The 19,757-nt window shown below is 44.4% G+C and overlaps 1 protein-coding gene across 2 annotated transcripts in view; it reads right to left on the reverse strand.

Annotated features, from left to right (window-relative positions):
• The window catches only part of ABL1 (ABL proto-oncogene 1, non-receptor tyrosine kinase), a 151,101-nt gene that overhangs the window by 30,274 nt on the left and 101,070 nt on the right, over nucleotides 1–19,757 (reverse strand). The window contains exons 1-2 of one of the 2 annotated variants that reach the window (XM_053559605.1): nucleotides 17,878–18,682; nucleotides 59–232 (exon numbers count right to left, since the gene is read on the reverse strand). In XM_053559605.1, coding sequence (XP_053415580.1) covers nucleotides 59–232; nucleotides 17,878–17,956 — 253 coding nt within the window. In that variant the 5' untranslated portion in view covers nucleotides 17,957–18,682. Of the gene's footprint in view, nucleotides 1–58; nucleotides 233–17,877; nucleotides 18,683–19,757 lie in introns of those variants that run through there. The other variant, XM_053559600.1, reaches the window with a different exon arrangement.

The raw sequence follows: 19,757 nt of genomic DNA on the forward strand, positions 1-19,757 counted from the left end.
CACAATTCCCTGATCTGTGTCTCCTGCAACCCGCCCTTGCCACCCATAGCCCTTTTACCTTTAGTTATGCTTAGAGTGTTGTCCCCACTGGCCACAAAGTCATACAGTGCAACAAAAAGGTTGGGGTCATTTTCACTGGGCCCAGCAAGAAGGTTTTCCTTGGAGTTCCAACGAGCAGCTTCACTCAGACCTTGGGGCTCAAAGTCAGATGCTACTGGCCTCTGAAGGGCTTCTGGAAGAGAAAGAGGAGAACAAGTGGAAAAAAAAAAAAAAGGAAGAAGAAGAATTAGAAGAAAAACTTCGTTTTATTCTTAGAAGCAAAAAAGTCTGTATTTTCAACATTGTATGTTCCTAATTTACTTCATTTCTTAATATCTGTACACACTATTATTAATAAGATAGTTAAAAAATACACTAAATATTTTCAGTCTGAGTAGGTAATTACTGTTTCCAAATAGTTTAAGCTTTTTAAAATCATTAATTCAAGATGAATTTAGTCAGAAATGGAAACAGTTCATCCTCATATGTTTTTGCCTTTGCTTAAAATATACAGCAAAAATTTCTTGGTTTAAAACATTCTTAAATGTTTCAAAGTGAATAAATGCACATAACTTAAAATCAAACAGGACAGAGGGGCCTAAAATGAAAGGCAAACATTTGCTCTCCCACTCCTCTGTACCCACAGAGGCAGCAGCTGCCTTTCTTGGAGCACCTCCGGCTCTCTACCATCAGCTCCGCCACCACGTCCCCCCGCCACCTCTCCTAGGTGTCATCCCCTGCTGGTTGCCTCCCTGTTCTCAGGAACAGACTTACACCTTCACTGCCTGTTCTTTCAGCTAGAGACAGCACCTCTCAAGGACTTACAGCACAACTAAGGGTATTAACATCTCACTCTTCTTCTGGCTTCCTCCCCATGCCCACTCTCAAACGCGTTCTTCTTCTTCTTCTTCTTTTTTAAATAGCATGTCACCCTGGCTACAGGACGGTGGTGTCATTATAGCTCACTGCTACCTCAAATTCCTGGGCTCCAGTGATCCTCCTGCCTTAGCCTCCCAAGTAGCTGGGACGACAGGTGCCAGCCACCAGGCCTGGCAAATTCTTTTCTATTTTGGTAGAGATGGGGCCACACTCTTGCTCAGCCTGGTCTTGAACACCCTAGCTCGAGTGATCTGCCCACCTCTGCCCACCAAAGTGCTAAGGCGTGAGTCACCACAGCCAACAGTTCTTCACATTTTAAAAATTGCCTTCTGAAAATCAGTAATAGTTTCTTCTCTAATGATAAAGTCTGTTCCATGCTTGGTCTATAATAGATTCTAAAAGTTAGAAACCAACCAATGGCTCTTAAATTAGAAAATGTGTGAATATTGTTCACAAAAGGGTCAGATAGTTGATTATTTTTTCCAAAGTGTCTTCGTGTCTTCCTCTTTTTCTTGAACTGTGCTCAAACTCCAGAATTTCTTTATGATAACGACAATACACAGAAGGGTTCTTCCAGACCAGCAAGTCCACTGAAGTGGATGTTACAGCTGAGGAACATTATGGAATAAAATCTGAAATACTCAATCTACGGAAACTACAATAAGAAATCAAACTTAAAAAAAAAAAAAGGAGGGGAAAATTCTAGTTTGAGTTCTAGATCTACCATGGCCTGCGCCAAATACAAATGGTAACAAAATAACATTATGTTTTAGTTTTCCCTCTCTATGAATTCAAAGGATCCTCAAATGTCTTTTCTTGGACAATAATACCTCTCTCAGTGATGAACCTGATTCCACATTTACTTCAAAAAAATAAACCCCACAGATGCGCTCGCATGTTCATCACAGCACAGTCAACCACTGCAAAGATAGGGCATCAACCGAAGTGCCCATGAACAGATGGGTGGAGTATGAGAATGGTGCGTGTGTATGTACACCATGGAGCACACTCAGCGGTAAGAATGAAATCACATCTGCAGTAACCAGCCATTACCCTACGTGAACTCGGAAACAGAAAAATCGGTGTGCTCTCACGGGTGGGAGCATAACTACGGCTGTTCACGGGCACACAGACTGGAATGCTGGACATTGTAGACTCACCAAAGGGGAGGCTGGGAGAGGGAGACGGATGAAAAATTACCTATGCGGTACAATGTTCACTATTTGGGTGGTGGGTACACCCAAAGCCCACGCTCCACCACTAGCAGTATGTACATGTAACGGAACTCAGCGTGTACCTCCTAAATCTGCCTACACAAGATAGAACACTGGAGTCACGTGGGATACCTGGAGACCAGGCGAAACTTCCAGAAATATGACTTGGGAACTTTCAGAGACAGACATTCTTTAAAAGACCTCTTTGGAATAAACCAACAGAACATAAATAATGGGCAGGCGCCTGTAGTCCCAGCTACTTGGGAGGCTGAGGCAAGAGAATCGCCTAAGCCCAGGAGTTGGAGGTTGCTGTGAGCTGTGACGCCACAGCACTCTACGAAGGGAACAGCTTGAGGCTCAGTCTCAAAAAAAAAAAAAAAGAACATAAATAATAAAAATCTATTAATTCTAGCTTTTGTGCTACTAACTAAAGTAAACCTCCAGGAATTGTTTTTCTGAAAGAGTACAACCCCAATTACGTCATTACAAACTTGGTAATGCCATTTTATGAATCATCAGGGCAAAGATAACTTTAAGGAAGAGGGTTTGGTAACACGACCATCTCCACTAGGCTTCTCTGTTCTTTGAGTGCTCACGCTGGCTCTGAAATACAACTAACGTCACAATGATCAGGGATTGACCAGTTAACCCAAAAAGCTGGTAAAAGCATGGAATTGCTTTTTATTAAAATATGTGGGCCAAAGACTGTCCTTTAGAGTGTGGGTCTTTAGAGCGTGGGTCTGCACTGGAACAGGTTGCTGTCCACTGTAGAATGCATCACTCACTTCTGGCTTCAATGTCCTACAGGTGGAGGGAGAACTTATCACCTGTGTTATGCATTCCCACCGCAGGCTCTTTCTAGATTTCTACAATCCATTCTGATGGTTTATACTTGTTCTACATCTAATTCTATAGCAATTTTTAAAAGTTGCTTTCCTCTACTGAGTCTTTCTAAAGCATGCATCTTAATTTTCATAGACACAGTTCTCTTTTCATACCTGTATTTCACTGGTTTTATTAACCAAGTAATTACAACAGTATAGCTGAAATAAGTAAGAAGGCTTGGAAACAAACACAGCCAACTGGCTCCTGGCTGACAGAAGCAGTGCAGGGCAGCAGACACAGGCAGGGGAGCTGCCCCGCTCTATCCGGTGCCGCCGGCCAGGGAGGCATGTTTGTTCAAGTGGAGAGTACTGGCCAGTGCAGCAAATCAGTTAAGTGGAATCTAGTCAAAAGTTTCTATTGTCATTATATTAAGGAAAACTGTCAGATAAAGGATTTCTAACATAAAAAGATTCTTAAGTACCAACAAGAAAAAGATAAATCCCTCTGCTATGGAAAAAATGGACAGCAACCAATTATAAGCAATTCACAGAATTTATCGCCCTCAGTAGAGTGCCATGGCATAGCTCACAGAAATCTCTAAACTCTTGGGCTCAAGTGATCCTCTTGCCTTAGCCTCCCAAGTAGCTGGGACTATCGGCACCCGCCATAACATCCAAATAGTTTTAGAGATGGGAGTCTCACTCTTGCTCAGGCTGGTCTTGAAATTCTGAGCCCAAGTGATCTACCCTCCTGGGCCTCCCAGAGTGCTAGGATTACAGGCGTGAGCCACCGTGCCCAGGCAATTCACAGAAAATTAAAATTACCATTAAACATGGAAAACATGTGAATTCTTGTTAATAATTAAAGAAATGCAATGGCTGAAAAAAAAAAAAAAAAAGAAATGCAATGGCTGAGCATGGTGACTCAAACCTCCACCCTAGGAGGTCAAGGCAAGAGGACTGTTTGAATCCAGAAGTTTGTGACTAACCTGGGATACAGAGCAAGACTCTTTCTCTATAAAAAATCTTTTTAAAATTAGCCAGGTACCTGCCTGAGCAAAAGTGAGACCCCATCTCTACTAAAGATAGAAAAACTGAGGCAAAAAGATCACTTGAGCCCAAGTATTGAAGGTTGCTGTGAGCTATGGTGCCATGATACTCCCCCCAGGGTGACAACTTGAGATTCTGACTCAAAAAAAAAGGAAAGAAAAAGAACTTAGCCAGGTGAGTGTTGCACGCCTGTAGTCCCACCTTCTAGAGAGGCTGAGGTAAGGATCACTTGAGTCCATGAATCTGAGGCGGCTGTGAGCTATGATTATGCCACTACAGCCTCGTCCGGGTGATGGAGCAATATCCTGTTTCAAAAAAACGGCTCGGTGCCTGTGGCTCAAGCAGCTAAGGCGCCAGCCACATACACCTGAGCTGGTAGGTTCGAATTCAGCCTGGGCCTGCCAAACAATGATGGCTGCAACCAAAAAATAGCCAGGCATTGTGGCAGGTGCCTATAGTCCCAGCTACTTGGGAGGCAGAGACAGGAGAATCGCTTGAGCCCAGGAGTTGGAGGTTACTGTGAGCTGTGATGCCACAGCACTCTACCCAGGGTGACAGCTTGAGGCTCTGTCTCAAAAAAAAAAAGGCAAATTCTGCATCAGATTCTCAGATATATTTTATCTTCCTGACACTGACAGTGTGAATAAGACTTCAATAAAATGGGGCATCTCATACAATGCAAATTGTAGGTATAAAAACTATAACATTTTAGGGGGTGGCACCTGTGGCTCAAGGAGTAGGCTGCTGGCCCCATATACGGGAGGTGGCGGTCAAAAAAAAAAAAACTGCAAAAAAAAGAAAAAAGATAAACTATAACATTTTAGAAGAGCAACTGGAATATGAACTAAGAGTCTTTAAAGGATTGTACAATTTGGGATTTACCTCTGAGAATTTATCCTAAGAGAGCCACATAATGATTTATATACATTATTATTGATTTTAAATAACAGCACAGAAAGGAAAAGTTTAAAATATATATCACTGTAAGATAAATTAGTTTACGCTCCACCTACAAAACAGAAATCTATTCAAAAATAAATACTTCACTGAAAATATATACTTCATGGTTTGGGAATATAATTATAATAATATATTAAATATTTATATCACAATTCAGCATATATGGCCTATACAGAATTGGGATCAAGTTCACAAAAATTGAAAAAAGACCAGAAGGAACTTCATCAAAATATGAACAGCTGTTAACTCAGGGTGGGGGGATTATAAGTGTTTTAAGTTTCCTTTATACCTTTCTATATTGTTGCCCGTTTCTCACAATGAACATGGATTATTTTCATTACTGGAGAATCACTGCAGTAGCCACGCTCGGTGGCTCGTGCCTGCAGTTCCAGATGCTTGGGAGGCTGAGGGGGAAGGACTGCCCGAAGCCAAGAGTTCGAGACCAGCCTGGGTGGAACAGTGAGACCCTATCTCAAAAAAACAACAGAAAGAAAAGAAATGAAAGAAAGGGAGGGAGGGAAAACAATTATAAAAGTAAAAAAACATCATTAATAGAAGTCAACTAGTACTTACATAATTGATAATTTAACATGGAAAGAGTACACTGGGGAAGAGGGAAATCTCGAGTCATCCCGAAAAAGTACTTGTGTTGTTTCCCTCTAGTGTCTTAAGCTCATGGCTGTGAGCACACAACTTTGGCAGACAAGGCCCACAGGAAATTAAACCAAAGTCATGAATACAGAAATGCTTTTCTTCTCAAATGCCATTTGACCTCTTCTATCAAACATTCTGCAGCATCTGGATTTGATCAAAGTTACATAATCAGGGAAATGGCCTGGAAAACACCTGGAATAAGCAGAATGCAGATACCCGTCCAAAGGTGACTATGAACTTCAAGTGCGAGTTAAAGTGGAACTGTCCCCAACATGTAGACTAATGCTGGGAACTTTATCCAAGAGGATGATGCGGCCTTCCTTAGGAAGGAAAGGGCCTCCCACTGCTTCTTGGTTCAACAGGACGTCAGGCAGTCCAAGGCAATCCAAGGCAGCCTCTCTAGTCCTTACTCTATTCCACAAATTAATGGCCAAAGCCCAAAGGGAAGTATTGCTCATGCATGCCTCTGGAACCAGAGGCTGAAATGTAGCCACAGTCGAACACCAAAACCTCCCAGTCAATTCCCAATCCAGGCTGATGTCAAAATTGACTCACAATGCACAAATGCCAAGTTACTTGCTTCATTTCATAGTGAACTATGCTCATCAACTTTAAAAAACGATCACAGCTTACAAGGCCAAAGTTGCAGAATGTACTTAAATCTTTCTTGCTTAAGACGCGAACTTTGCCACTCCCACTCTCAGGAAGTCAGACCCGTAAGAAGCCTAAAGGCTTCATTCAGGAAACACGTCCCACATAACCCCCTCTCCTGTTCTTCCATATATCTACAGCTAAGTCTTGGGAAAAAAAATTTTAGCATCTGCTATTCTAATTTTTTGTGTGTGTGAACATTTTCTGCAGCACCTTTTCTCAGTCATATTTTAAATATATTTAAGACTTGGATCTTCAAAGGTGTCTCTCACCCATTTGAAGCCCTTTTGTGATTTTATCATAATGTTAACAAAAGATTTCCACCTACCAAGTAAACTCAGGAAAAGTCATTAATTAGCCAGTTGAGCACCAAGAATGATGATATCTAAAACAATGCCTCCAAACCACTGAAAAGCTATGGTGATGGCTATAAGAATATATCAAATTGTTTGAAAATTATGTAAAAACGAGGCCACAAAACTCACTGGACCGGTGCATGATTAACTCATTTGGAAAGTATTCTAAGAGAATGGTTTGGGTCTTTAAAGTATAATTTAAAGTTTTTTTCTAGGGTGGTGCCTGTGGCTAGGTGAATAGGGCACCAGCTCCATATACCGAGGGTGGCGAGGGTGGTGGGTTCAAACCCAGCCCTGGCCAAACCGCAATAAAAAAAAAATAGCTGGGCGCCTGCAGTCCCAGCTACTTGGGAGGCTGAGGCAAGAGAATCGCTTAAGCCCAAGAGCTAGAGGTTGCTGTGAGCTGTGACAACACAGCATTCTACCAAGGGCAACAAAGTGAAACTCTGTCTCTAAAATAATAATAATAATAATGATTGTTTTATATACTAATAATCCTTTCTCAAAGTTGGGAGTCACTGATGAAAAATGTTTGCAGAAGACTCTGATACCACATATCTGGTCTAGACTGCTCGGGTCTGCTACAGACACCAGCTAACCCAAAGTGGCCAGCTACTGCACAGTCCCAAAGGGGAGAGACTTGTCTCCAGGAAAAACATCCCAGGGAAGCTTCCCACCTTCCTGTTGGCACTTGTGCCCAAGGTCACAGTTCCCTCTAGAGCACAGAGCAGCCAGCTCCGCAGGGCTCATTCCTGCCCACACTGGGGGCCTCCGGAAGCAGGTCTCAGAGACATTTCTGCATGGGGGAGGGGCAGGAGGGCAGGGATGTGTCAGACATAAGAAATGGTCCTCTAACTTTTGCTCACATTCAATTATTTAAACTCGTTTTATTCTTATTTCCTTTGTGGGTATTTCACTATTATCCACCAGTTCAAGGCATCTCTATAATTTAAAAATCTATAAAACAGATCCCTCTAAAAAGAGGGAAGGCTTCGTGTTTTATTTCATACTGTATTCCAACTGATGAGATCATGCTTAGACTATTCTCAAGTCAGTTTATAACAGTCTCATATAACTTTTCACAATACGAGTGTAGAGGAAAAGTATTATTTCCCACGATTTGAACCTGATGAAAGTCATTTTATCTACTTCTATGTGGTCCTTTATTTTGTAATTTACACCTTCACCCAGAGTAGTTAAAACTATTTTTTTAAAAAACGCAATCTTTGCATTATGTTACAAAATTTTGTATTACAAAATACACCCTGAACAAAATTTTCCCAGCACCCTAAAACACCGTGCCCACTGATAAGCTGCAGGGATAAGGGCAGGGTGGTGATGCAAAGATCATTACATGCTTCTGCTCCCTGTGAGAAAAACACAGCTAATTAAAACTCACACTCACTCTAAGGTCTAATGGAAGATAAGTGATGCTTGATGGATGGATTTAATCAATTAAAGAACACAGATGTCAAGGATTGGGAGTTCTGGGGGGGGGTGCCATGCTTACTGGGGCAAGGAAGAGGGTGGACCCTGAACAGCTTAATGCCCTGCCAGAGGAGGAGGATTAACCAGGGATTCAAGGCCAGACCGCCACACCATGCCACGGAGACCAGGCTCCACCTCTGTGGCAGGTTGTGGACCTCTCTGTGGCAGGTGATGCCCAGGGACTCCTCAGAATAAAGTCTGTAAATGTATAAAATAAAATACAGAGGATTGTAAAGGCAACCATATTGAAACAGGCCTCAAGAGGCTGGGTGAGGTGGTTCACATATGTAATCCCAGCATTTTTCAGAGCCCAAGGCAGGATGCTCACTTGAGGCTACAAGTTGGAGACCAGCCTCGGCAACATGGTGAGAATCCCCATGTCTACAAAAAATAAAAGAAATTAGCCAAGTGTGCTGGCTCATGCCTATAGTTCTAGCTATTCAGGAGGGTAAGGCAGGAGGATCACTTCGTAGCTGAAGGCTTGCAGTATCCTGGGTGACAGAGCAAGACCCTGTCTCTGAATGAATGAACAAACAAACAAACAGAAACAGACCTCAAAATATTTTTAAAAACTGTGATAGAGCAGTTTTTAGTCTTAATAGATTAAGTATGTGTCATTATTAACACATTAAATAACAAGATCTATGGTAACTACTGTCATTTCAAAGTAGTGATGAATGTAAATAATAATTACAATTTATGTGATATGAAAATCTCTTAATTTCCACTGGAGAAAGACTATAAGAATAGTACTGCGGTTTGTTTACCTATATTCTTTTTTTTTTTTTCTTTTTTTTTTGGCCGGGGCTGGGTTTGAACCCGCCACCTCCGGCATATGGGACCGGCGCCCTACTCCTTGAGCCACAGGCGCCGCCCTGTTTACCTATATTCTTAAAAAGTGAAATGCTAGGGCGGCGCCTGTGGCTCAACAGAGTAGGGCACCGGCCCCATATGCCGGAGGTGATGGGTTCAAACCCAGTCCTGGCCAAAAAAAAAAAAAAAAAGTGAAATGCTAAATTTTAGTTAGAGGCTAAACAAAGTTTTAACTTTTCCCACCTGAGGACACAGAACTCCTAAATTCCACCCTAGATCCCAGGGCCTTCCAGGTGAGCAACTCTTGCAGGAAGGAATTAGTTCAACACAACCCAGTAATCTAACAGGGAGAAAAGCCTACAGAAGAGGGTGGCGGTTTAATTAGTGATAAATCTAAATTATGCAATTTTCTTTTAAAATAAATGCACTTACGGGCGTTATAGGAAGTAAATTAAATAGGTTTCTAGGAATAAGGCAATTAAAAAATAAAAGTTATTTAAACTAGTCCAGGGTTTAAATATTTCTCCTGGAATCTTTTTGTATCACAAAGTTCTTAGCCCATCAATTTTAAACTCTGCCCCTACCAACAGTCCAAATATTAACCTTCCTGAAGATACAGGGTCCCCATGGCCTTCCCTCAACTAAAAAGCAAGAAAAAGGGCGGTGCCTGTGGCTCAGTGAGTAGGGCGCCGGCCCCATATACCAAGGGTGGTGGGCTCAAACCCAGCCCCAGCCAAACCGCAACAAAAAAAAAATAGCCGGGCGTTGTGGCAGGCGCCTGTAGTCCCAGCTACTCGGGAGGCTAAGGCAAGAGAATCGCCTAAAAAACCCAAGAGTTGGGAGGTTGCTGTGAGCTGTGATGCCATAGCACTCTACCGAGGGTGATAAAGTGAGACTCTGTCTCAAAAAAAAAAAAAAAAAAAAAAAACAAGAAAAAGAAACAGGTTTGTTTGCTAAGAATCTATTGTCAAAAAGTCTCCAATCACTGAAGTAGAGTATAAAGATTCTTGTAAGTAGAGATACCACCAGCTTCAAAACCACTCTGAACACCACTCCTCTGCCAGGACCGGAGCCGGGAGTCAGCCTCAGCCCATGCACACCCCACATCTTGGCATTGCTCCTCCTAAATCGCTCATCGTTCCTGTCCTCTCCATGCCCCACCACACCCTTGGCTGGCTTCCTCCCTCTGACCATTCCACCTCCACTCCCTACTATCACAGCCATCTTTCTAGAACGCAGAGCTGACCAGGTCACTCTCCTGCTTATAATTCTCTGGAGATAGCTACTGGCTGAGAGGCAGAGGAGAGCACAGGCTTAGGAGGGTGTCTGCCTGTCAGTGGTCAGTCACCCCTGGCCAGCAGTGTCACCTGGGCAATGTTTGGAACATCATGTGCCTTGTGGGGTAATTGGCAGTTTGTAGTTAATATGGACACGCTGCTGCTAAGCACAAACAGGCTCTCAAAAATTGGTTGGAGTTGTCATTGTTGCCACCTCTGTAGGAGAAGTCTGAGCTCCTGAAGCAGGCACACAAAGGCCCTTCAGGGTCTAGACTGGCAGCAGCTTCTGCCCCGTACCCACTTCCCATGCCAGCCTCCCCAGAATCTGTGCGGTTCCTGCACCCCATACCCCAGTGCCCCCTCTGACTGCACTTTAACAAGTACCATTTGCTCTCCCTGACATGCCCTTCCCAGCCCATTCCTCCCCTGCAGACCTCCCCACTAGGAAACCTTCTCTAACTGGTCCTTCCTCCTCCCTACCACCTCACTCCCACCTGAATACTTCTCCTTCACCCCATTTGGGTACTTGGTATTTGTCTCTATCACAACCCTACATCCACCAGTGTTCTGTTCCCATGTCCCTTGTAGCACAATAAGCATGGACTCTGGGGTGAACAGGTCTTGTTGAAATCTGAGCCTGTTTCTTGACTGCACAATGGGGCGACAGTGGCATCAACCTAGTATCTTGCATGCAGAGAACTTCTGGATGAACGCCAGCCCAGGGCACTGCACTACAGGACCACTATTCCACTAACATAAACTTCTTTGGGACAGAGACCAAGTCTTAGTATTGCAGAGTCCTAAGTACCTTCTTAGCACAATGTAGCATCTACAGCACTGCTCAGGGACACTCTGCATTGCTTGTCTTTAGCAAGTGTAAAGCATTAAGTCACAACTGAGAAAGTACAGTGTAATAATCTGTTAACTCTCAATAAGCACAGCAACAGTAAAGATGCATAACAGACAGTAAAGATGAAAAACAAATGCAACCTGACCAGGAAAGCCTTTATAAATGCCTGGGGAATACCACGATTTGTTTTGAATAAAATACACACCAAGGCCAGAATCCTAAAAGAAGGCCAGGTACAGTGTCTCACACCATAATCCCAGCACTCTGGGAGTCCGAGGCAGGTGGATTGCTTGAGCTCACGGTTCCATACCAGCCTGAGCAAAAAGCAAGACCCCGTCTCTACTAAAAATAGAAAAACTGAGGCATGAGGATCGCTTGTGCCAAGGAGAAAAGAAGGTAAAACATAAAAATTTCTTGTGCTTTCAAAGCACAAAGCACATAATTTCTCTGTGCTTTCAAAAGACATGGGTTTGCTTCCTAACAGACAGTCAGCATGGTGAGATCCTGATGTCTCTGTGGAAGGTTCCAGGAATCCAAACTGTCCAGGGTGAGCCCGCTAACCACAGGAGCGTTTTTACTGTCACAGGCTGTTTGCAACAACCTGAAAAGCCTCCCCTTCTGCTGCCAGCCACAGGGTGGTTTGAACACCTCATTTCATACGGTCTCTTCGTTAGTGTGTCCTCATGGACTCCTGAGTCAGTTTAGACCAGGGTCTCTGAACCAATGGGGCTAGGCAATGACAGGCAATTTCTCCGGACTGTCTTGTTAGCCATTAGAACTTTTAAAGCTAATCTGGGTAAGTGAAGACGACCCTGGTGCGCGCCCACCCCTCCCAGAGAAACTGGCGTTTTGTCTCCAAAACGCAATACCTAATTCTATTCATGGCCCATCTTTAAATACAAGTTTAAGGTATTCAATGTACAATGCCATTAGCTAAACTTGAGGACTGGTAAATAAGAGAGATAAGGATTAGGTCTCTATACAGCAGCGGTTCTCAACCTACAGGTCGTGACCCACAGGAACTGTATTAAAGGGCCAGGGTATTGGGAAGGTTGAGAACCACTGCTATAGAGAATTTAGGACTGATGAGGTTAAAGTCTATATAACTTAATGTGATAGAATAATAGCTTTCCTGAGTGCCAGCACTTTATCTGCACTGAATCCCTATAACCCTATTAGGCAGGGCATTGGGGAGGGAAGGAAATGGAAACAGAGAGAGAGGTTACTGGTGGGCTTCTCCTTCTAGTTGTCCATCTACCAGCTGCCTATCCATCAGTCTGTCTGTGTCTCTATGGCTCACAGGCTTCTCCGACCCCTCACTCTTACCCCACCTCCTCCTTCCTCTTCAACCTCTCTCTCTCTCTCTCTCCTCTCTCAGCCTTTTTGTCTTTTCTCCTAGTCTGTTGTATCTGCCCCTTCTGTTTTTGCCTCCACTTGCTTCTCCTCTCTGCTCTCTCCCTACCCATCTGTTTCTTGGCCTCTCCATATCTTCCCCATCACCACCACCCAACATACAATAACGACATATCTACAATGTGCGATAAGAAGCATTTGAAAATCAATTTCTAGGCTTGGTGCCCGTAGCACAGTGGTTACGGTGCCAGCTACACCGTAACTGTCACACACAAAAAAAACAATAGAATTTTATAAATTGTTCTTCTGTGTGTTTAATTATGATCCACTCTTATGAAGGCAAAGTTAAATTGTCCCAATGTCCAATTTGGGCTTTAGTTCTTATATGTTGTTTTGTTGTTTCTTTGTTTTTGTTGAGGCAGGGTCTCACTCTGTTACACTGGCTGGAGTGCTGTGACATCATCATAGCTCACAGCAACCTCAAGTCTCAGCCTCCCAAATAGCTGGGACTACAGGCATACCTGTATTACATCTGGCTAATCTGTTATTTTTAGTAGAGCTGGGGTCTAACTTTTGTACAGGCTAGTCTCAAACTCCTGGCCTCAAGCAATCCTCCCACCTTTTCAGCCTTCCAAAGTGGTAGGATTATAGGCATAAACCACCACACTGGGCCTATTTAAAGTCCTATCCATTGATATTTTTTTCTTTTCCTATTTCAGAACAGCAGTTATACTGGCAAAATTATAATGACTTGGATTTACAAGGTAATAAGTAGCAAGGTATTATTTTCAGTTTTCACTTGTTTGGAAATGTGGAAATACTGCCTCTGGAGAGGAGAAAATAAAATGCCAACCGTGAGAATTTTCCTTACACAATAAAAATATTCACCATGGGAATAAGAGAGGGTTAGAAGGAAGGAAGATACTTTTCAGTTAAAAAACAAGGAGAGGAAGTATTAATTATAGTCATCAAAAACAAACTTGGAAACAAACTGCTTCATTAACAACAGGCGGCGCCTGTGGCTCAGTGAGTAGGGCGCCGGCTCCATATACAGAGGGTGGCAGGTTCAAACCTGGCCCTGGCCAAACTGAAACAACAACAAAAATAGCTGGGTGTTGTGGCGGGCACCTGTAATCCCAGCTACTTGAGAAGCTGAGGCAAGAGAATTGCCTAAGCCCAAGAGCTAGAGGTTGCTGTGAGCTGTGATGCCACGGTACTCTACCGAGGGCAACAAAGTGAGACTCTGTCTCCAAAAAAAGGAAAAGAAAAACCACAGGTGGGTTCACCTCAATCCCATCATCACTTCAGCCTTGGAGAGACTGGTAAAACCACCATCTTAGATGGCTAAATATTTATTTACAATAACAGCTTACGCATACTAGGCTCTCTGCTAAACAATTTACATGAAATCTCTCGACCACTGGGTGAGCGAAGGACTGCTATGAGACTTATTTTAGAATTGAGAACAGGGAGGCTCAGGGAGTGCCTGAGGTCAGCCAAAAGCGCAGCTGGCACATGTGTCCAGGCTGGCTGACTCTGGAGCTAGCCACCTACATAAAAGAATGGGACCCTAGGAACACTTGTGGTGGCCCTAAAACCACAGGGGAATCTTATGTCGACAGAAATACATACATTTCAAAGCTTTCCTTAGACCATCTCACAGGTCCTCAAAACAATCCTCTTAGGTGGGCTGGACAGCAAGTGGTCTCTCTGTCTTAAGGGTAAAGAAATAGAAGCTCAGAGAGCGCAATCTCCAGACTCCCAAGATAAAAGTATTATCCCCAAAGTGATACATGGCCCTTCCTCCTTTTCTCTAGAAACCTTAGAATGCTGGGGTGAGAATTAAGTTAGGCTGTAGGTGATGTGCTCAGCCAGGGCCATGATGTATTGAACATCATGTGTGTTCAACAATGTGAAGCACTGTTAATAACCCAAATGAAATAGACGAGCTGGCCTCCCATCAGGACCAGGAAGTGTTTGATGACCCGAGGAGAGAGTGTTTAGAAAGAAAGCACAAGCTTCTCCAAAGCACAAGTTCTGGAAGTGCATCTGTGTGGCTGGCACCACATAAAGCATTCACTTGAGTCAACTGCTGAAAAGCAGCATTTAGAAGTGGGTCCTTAAAATAAATTTAGAAAGTTCAAGAAGAGTTCACTTCACAGACATTAGGTTTTTGTATGTGTGTGTGTTGCATTTTGGCGGGGGCCAGGTTTGAACCTGCCACCCTCAGTCTATGGGGCCGGTGCCCTACCCACTGAGCCACAGGCGCCGCTCTGACATTAGTTTTTTGATTCCACAGTACAGAATTATAGAACTATCATGTATTTGTATAATATCCCTGTACAATATATGTAAATACAAACACAGGAACAAGTAAAAACAAAGAAAAACCTGAACCGGGAAGGGAAGGAAAAATCAGCAAATTCAGTGTTCAAAGTAGACTGAAGATTATTCAACTAACAATGGTCACGGGGAATAGATACTGCTGTAAACATACACGCTCACAAAGTTGGAGAGCAAAATTCAAACATTATAAATGCTTGTATATCCATATGCTACTTGTAGAGGGACACTCATGAAACTCCGGAGTGACTGCCTATGGGTGGAGAAGCTATATATAGGAGAGGTAATTACTTTTCACTAAATACCCTTTTAGAATTTCTTTTGTACAAGTACTTTTATACACATTTAAAAAATTTTAATCCTACAACGAATGTAATCATTTTGCCTATGTCAGGATTCCAGAAAAGACTTCCATTTTTTAAAATCTAGGGTTCTGTAAATATAAGACTGCCCTTATTTCAGCAATAGTTTGCGAGTTTCTGAAGATACCATTTAAAAATCCACAGTGAATTCCAAAGGAGACAGTCATAGCAGGACGCAGAGTAACTTAAGAGTTGGCTCTGCAGACAGCATGCATTCAAATCCCAGAGCCCCACTCATTAGCTCTGGGACCTTAGATAAGTTACCTAACCTTCTGATGCCTCAGCTTCCTCATCTATAAAATGAACAATAATCAGAAGGGCATCATGAGAGTATATTAAATCACAAATAGTGCTGAAACAGTTACTTGGCACACAGTAAACATTTAATAAATGTTAGCTATCTTTCCGTCTACCATTGTTTCTTTGATACCTGGCCTGAGCAGCAGGTAGCATATAGGACCAAACTACATTTGTGGTGGAAATTTTTTTGACAGAACAATGGAAAATTTGATCTTATCAATTTTCTCCTCTTACAGGATTCTTGATGGGTGTAAATAAACTATGATTGGCTGATTCAGGATGGGAGTAAAAATGGAAAACCTGGATTACTTATCCATATGTCAGCAACTGTTTTTCCCCAAGAAACAAACAGCGCTTCCGGTCTTTTTTTTTTTTTTGGAGACAGAGCCTCAAGCTGTCACCCTGGGTAGAGTGCTGTGGCTTTACAGCTCACAGCAACCTCCAACTCCTGGGCTTAAGCGATTCTCCTGCCTCTGCCTCCCAAGTAGCTGGGACTACAGGCACCCGCCGCAACGCCCGGCTATTTTTTTTGTTTGTTTGTTTTTTGGTCGCAGCCATCATTGTTGTTTTGGTGGGCCGGGCTGGATTCGAACCCACCAGCTCAGGTGTATGTGGCTGGTGCCTTAGCCGCCTGAGCCACAGGCGCCAAGCCAGCACTTCCAGTCTTTAAGAAATGATCGCTGAGGTTTGTTAAATTCTCTCAATTACAAAACAGTGATGCCATTTTCTTTCTCTAATTAAATATAACAAAATATGGAAAACGCAATTAAGAAAGAACTCCTAGAGTTACACCTTCCTAGATGAAGCCTTGCCATACTACAACTTTTTTCAGACTTAAAAACCAACACTATAATTCATTTCAAGACAGGCTGGAATAAGAACCTTTAGATAGATTTTCTTTCCCTCCAAAACAAAAATTAAACCAGCCAGATACATACTAAATATCCAGTTTACTCCAAGGCCAGGCTGTGATCTAAACTTTCTTTCAACTCTGCAGTTACAAAAGTCCATTCATCTCTGCACTCTGTGTGCCTGTGCAGAATGGAGATGATCATGCCTAACACTAACTGGTTACAGATGTAAATGAGTATGTGTTCAGTGTTTTGAGCAATTTGGAAAAAATAAGTGATGTTATTAACTGAAGATGATTTTAGCTGCTCAGATGCCAACTTTTAGGGACAAATAAACCATCTCCTCTCTTCAAATGCAAATGTTAAGACTTTGTGAGTCCACTCCCTCTGGAGAGCCTTCTTGGAGCATCAAGCACCCTGAAATCCCAGAGATAGAAGGGAACTGAGGTACACATCTTGCCAGGAGAAGGGCATATGGGTTTCCCCCACATCGCTGGCACACATGGTTTGAACCGCATATGCAGCTCCATGCAGGCTTAAAGTTGGAAAGAAAAGAAACTAGGTTGGAAAGTTCTCCTTCATTTCTAAAAAGAAAGGCAGCAGAACTTTATGGCACTATAGCAGAAATCCTACTTGTTCTAAAGTGAGCTTTACATTTCTACTGCAATTTTAAGTCCTGTATGAAAACCACAGAGGAATCCAAGTACTATCACATCTCATGAGTACAAACAGCCTTTCTGCTCAAATCTGAGATGACCAGTCTTAGATTTCATACTCTTTCAAAAGCTACACAAATAACCACCACTCATCATCCTCATTTTACTTTTTTCCAACGGAAAACTAAAGACAAACAACAAGAAAGAAAAAAATATTAAAATAGAATTTGAGAAAAAAATATTAAAATAGAATTTGAGACTGGGAGAAAAGACAAAAGCAAAAAGCTCTTGGCTCTAAGCTTTACTGAAGGAACCTAAAATGAGGTCCTCCCCTCAACCCCGCCTCAAGTTAGCATTATGTTAGCTCAGTCAAAATGCCTTCTTACAATTTGGTACAATTTCTCTTCCTTCCCTTGAAAAGGGAGAGAATTCCTAAGACCTCTCCGCGGACTGCAGATAAGAATGAGTTGGGAGGGGGGAAGATCGCTTGAAATTCTGTATCCATAAATGGTAGAGCCGAGTTCCCTTTGTACACGATACTTAATGGAAATCGCATGTTTTCACAAACACGGGTCGGCCTTTTTGCCACACAATTCCCAATTAGTGGTGAAAATTCCACAAAGTGTGCTCCCAAGGACGTTACGGCCTGTAGAGTCACTTTTTAAAACTTTCTTGGGCAGAACCCTGAGTTCGAGGCCGGGTGCCAGGGCCACCGCCGCCGGCCCTCGCCGGGCTCAAGCGCGGGGGCTGGGGGCCAGTACCCGCCGGACTCGGCCGGCACGGCCCAGGGCCGCGGAGAAGAAAGAGAAAGAGAAAGAGAAGGGAGGCAAAAGGGAGAGAGAGGAGACGGAGACGCAGGGAGGAAGGCGGGAGCGCGCGGCGGGCGAGGCCCAGGAAGGCCGGGCGGCGGGGGGCGCGCAGCGGCGGTCGCAGGGCCGGCGCTGGCCCCGGACTTACCTTCCAGGTAGCAGCTGGAGGACGAGGACAGTCCCTTCTTGGATTTGCAGCCCACCAACTTCAAGCAGATTTCCAACATTTTCCCGCGCCGGCGGCGTCTGGGCCCGGCGCCCCGCTCCCGGCTCAGGCCCGGCTCGCCCCGCGCGCCCCCCCGGGCGCCCCCGGCCCCGCCAGGCCGCCCTCACCGCCGTCCCGCGCGCCCGCGCCCGCCCCCGCCCATGGCCGCGGCCGCGTCTCCGCCTCGGCCCGGACGCGCCGGTTAACAAAGGGCCCCGAGCGGGCGCCCGCCGGGCCCGCCCCGCCTTCGCCTTAACCCCCTCCTGGCCGCGCCGACGGCCGCCAGGCCGAGGCCGCACTCACGAGCCGAGCCGCCGGGGGGCTATTTGAACCGGGCAGGGCCGAGCGCGGCCCGCAGAGGCCCTTCTCGGAGGAGGAAGCGCAGTCCTCACGGCGCCCCGGGCAGCGCAGGCCTGCTCGTCCACGCTTTGGAAACCGCGCGCGTCTATCTCCACGGTGGCACGGGACGTCCCCAACCCGCACCGCTTCTGGAGAGTTTCACCGTGCGTGGTGCCAGGCAAATCCTAGGTCCCGAGAACATGGGTGAAAATGCACATTCCTCTGGAATTACCAACACTGGTCTCATTTATATTCAGCAAGCTTACTGTGACTAAGGCTGAGGCAGTGGGTGTCTGAGGAATGAACTGAGAGCTGGAACCCACATGATGGCTACACAAATGAGCGACACACTGGGCAGATCACACATCCAGACCAACAGCTGCGGGAAGACTCTGAGTCCAAAGGAAAGGGAGGTGAGTCTCCGCAGTGAGGATGCAGCAGCCCTTCTTTGCAGAGAGCTGTTTCCCTTTCTTTGGGGAATGTCATGTTGTACTACTTTTTAAAATCCATGTCACTGAATAAATTATTATTATTATTTTTTAGAGACAGTGTCACTTTGCCACCCTTGGTAGAGTGCTGTGCATCAGCTCACAGCAACCTCCAGCTCTTGGGCTTAGGTGATTCTCTTGCCTCAGCCTCCCAAGTAGCTGGGCTACAGGTGCCCACCACAATGCCTGGCTATTTTTTTGTTGCAGTTTGGCCGGGGCCAGGTTTGAACCCACCACCCTCGGTATATGGGGCCGGTGCCCTACTCACTGAGCCACAGGCACGGCCCTGAATCTTTCTTTTCTTTTTTTTTTTTTTTGTAGAGACAGAGTCTCACTGTACCGCCCTCGGGTAGAGTGCCGTGGCGTCACACGGCTCACAGCAACCTCCAACTCCTGGGCTTAAGCGATTCTCTTGCCTCAGCCTCCGGAGTAGCTGGGACTACAGGCGCCCGCCACAACCCCGGCTATTTTTTGGTTGCAGTTTGGCCGGGGCTGGGTTTGAACCTGCCACCCTCGGCATATAGGGCCGGTGCCCTACTCACTGAGCCACAGGCGCCGCCCTGAATCTTTCTTTTTATAACTCTGGTTAGGACTGATCTCAGACACTAGTGCAAAATGCTATAAAGTAGCAATAGTCACAATATTGTGTTCCTGGCACAGACCCAGAAATGTAGATAGTAGGAAACAAGGAACCCAACTACACCAAATAAGTTAACAAAAATCAGATAAGTTCTAATAACAATAGAAAAAGGAATTTATTTAATAAATAGAACCCAATGACTCAATTGCAGCAGAGAAAAAAATATAGTCTGCACCATTTGTTAAATAGGGAATCTTTCCCCAATGTATGTTTTAGTTAGGCTTATCAAAATTCAAATGCCGGTATGTGCTTGGGTTCATCTCTTGGCTCTCTATTCTGTTCCAAATATCTACATCTGTTTTTGTGCCAGTATCATGCTGTTTTGATCACTATAGATTTACAGTATAATCTAAAGT

This window comes from Nycticebus coucang, chromosome 2 (genome assembly GCF_027406575.1).
Source record: "Nycticebus coucang isolate mNycCou1 chromosome 2, mNycCou1.pri, whole genome shotgun sequence".
NCBI classification, from domain to species: Eukaryota; Metazoa; Chordata; class Mammalia; order Primates; family Lorisidae; genus Nycticebus; species Nycticebus coucang.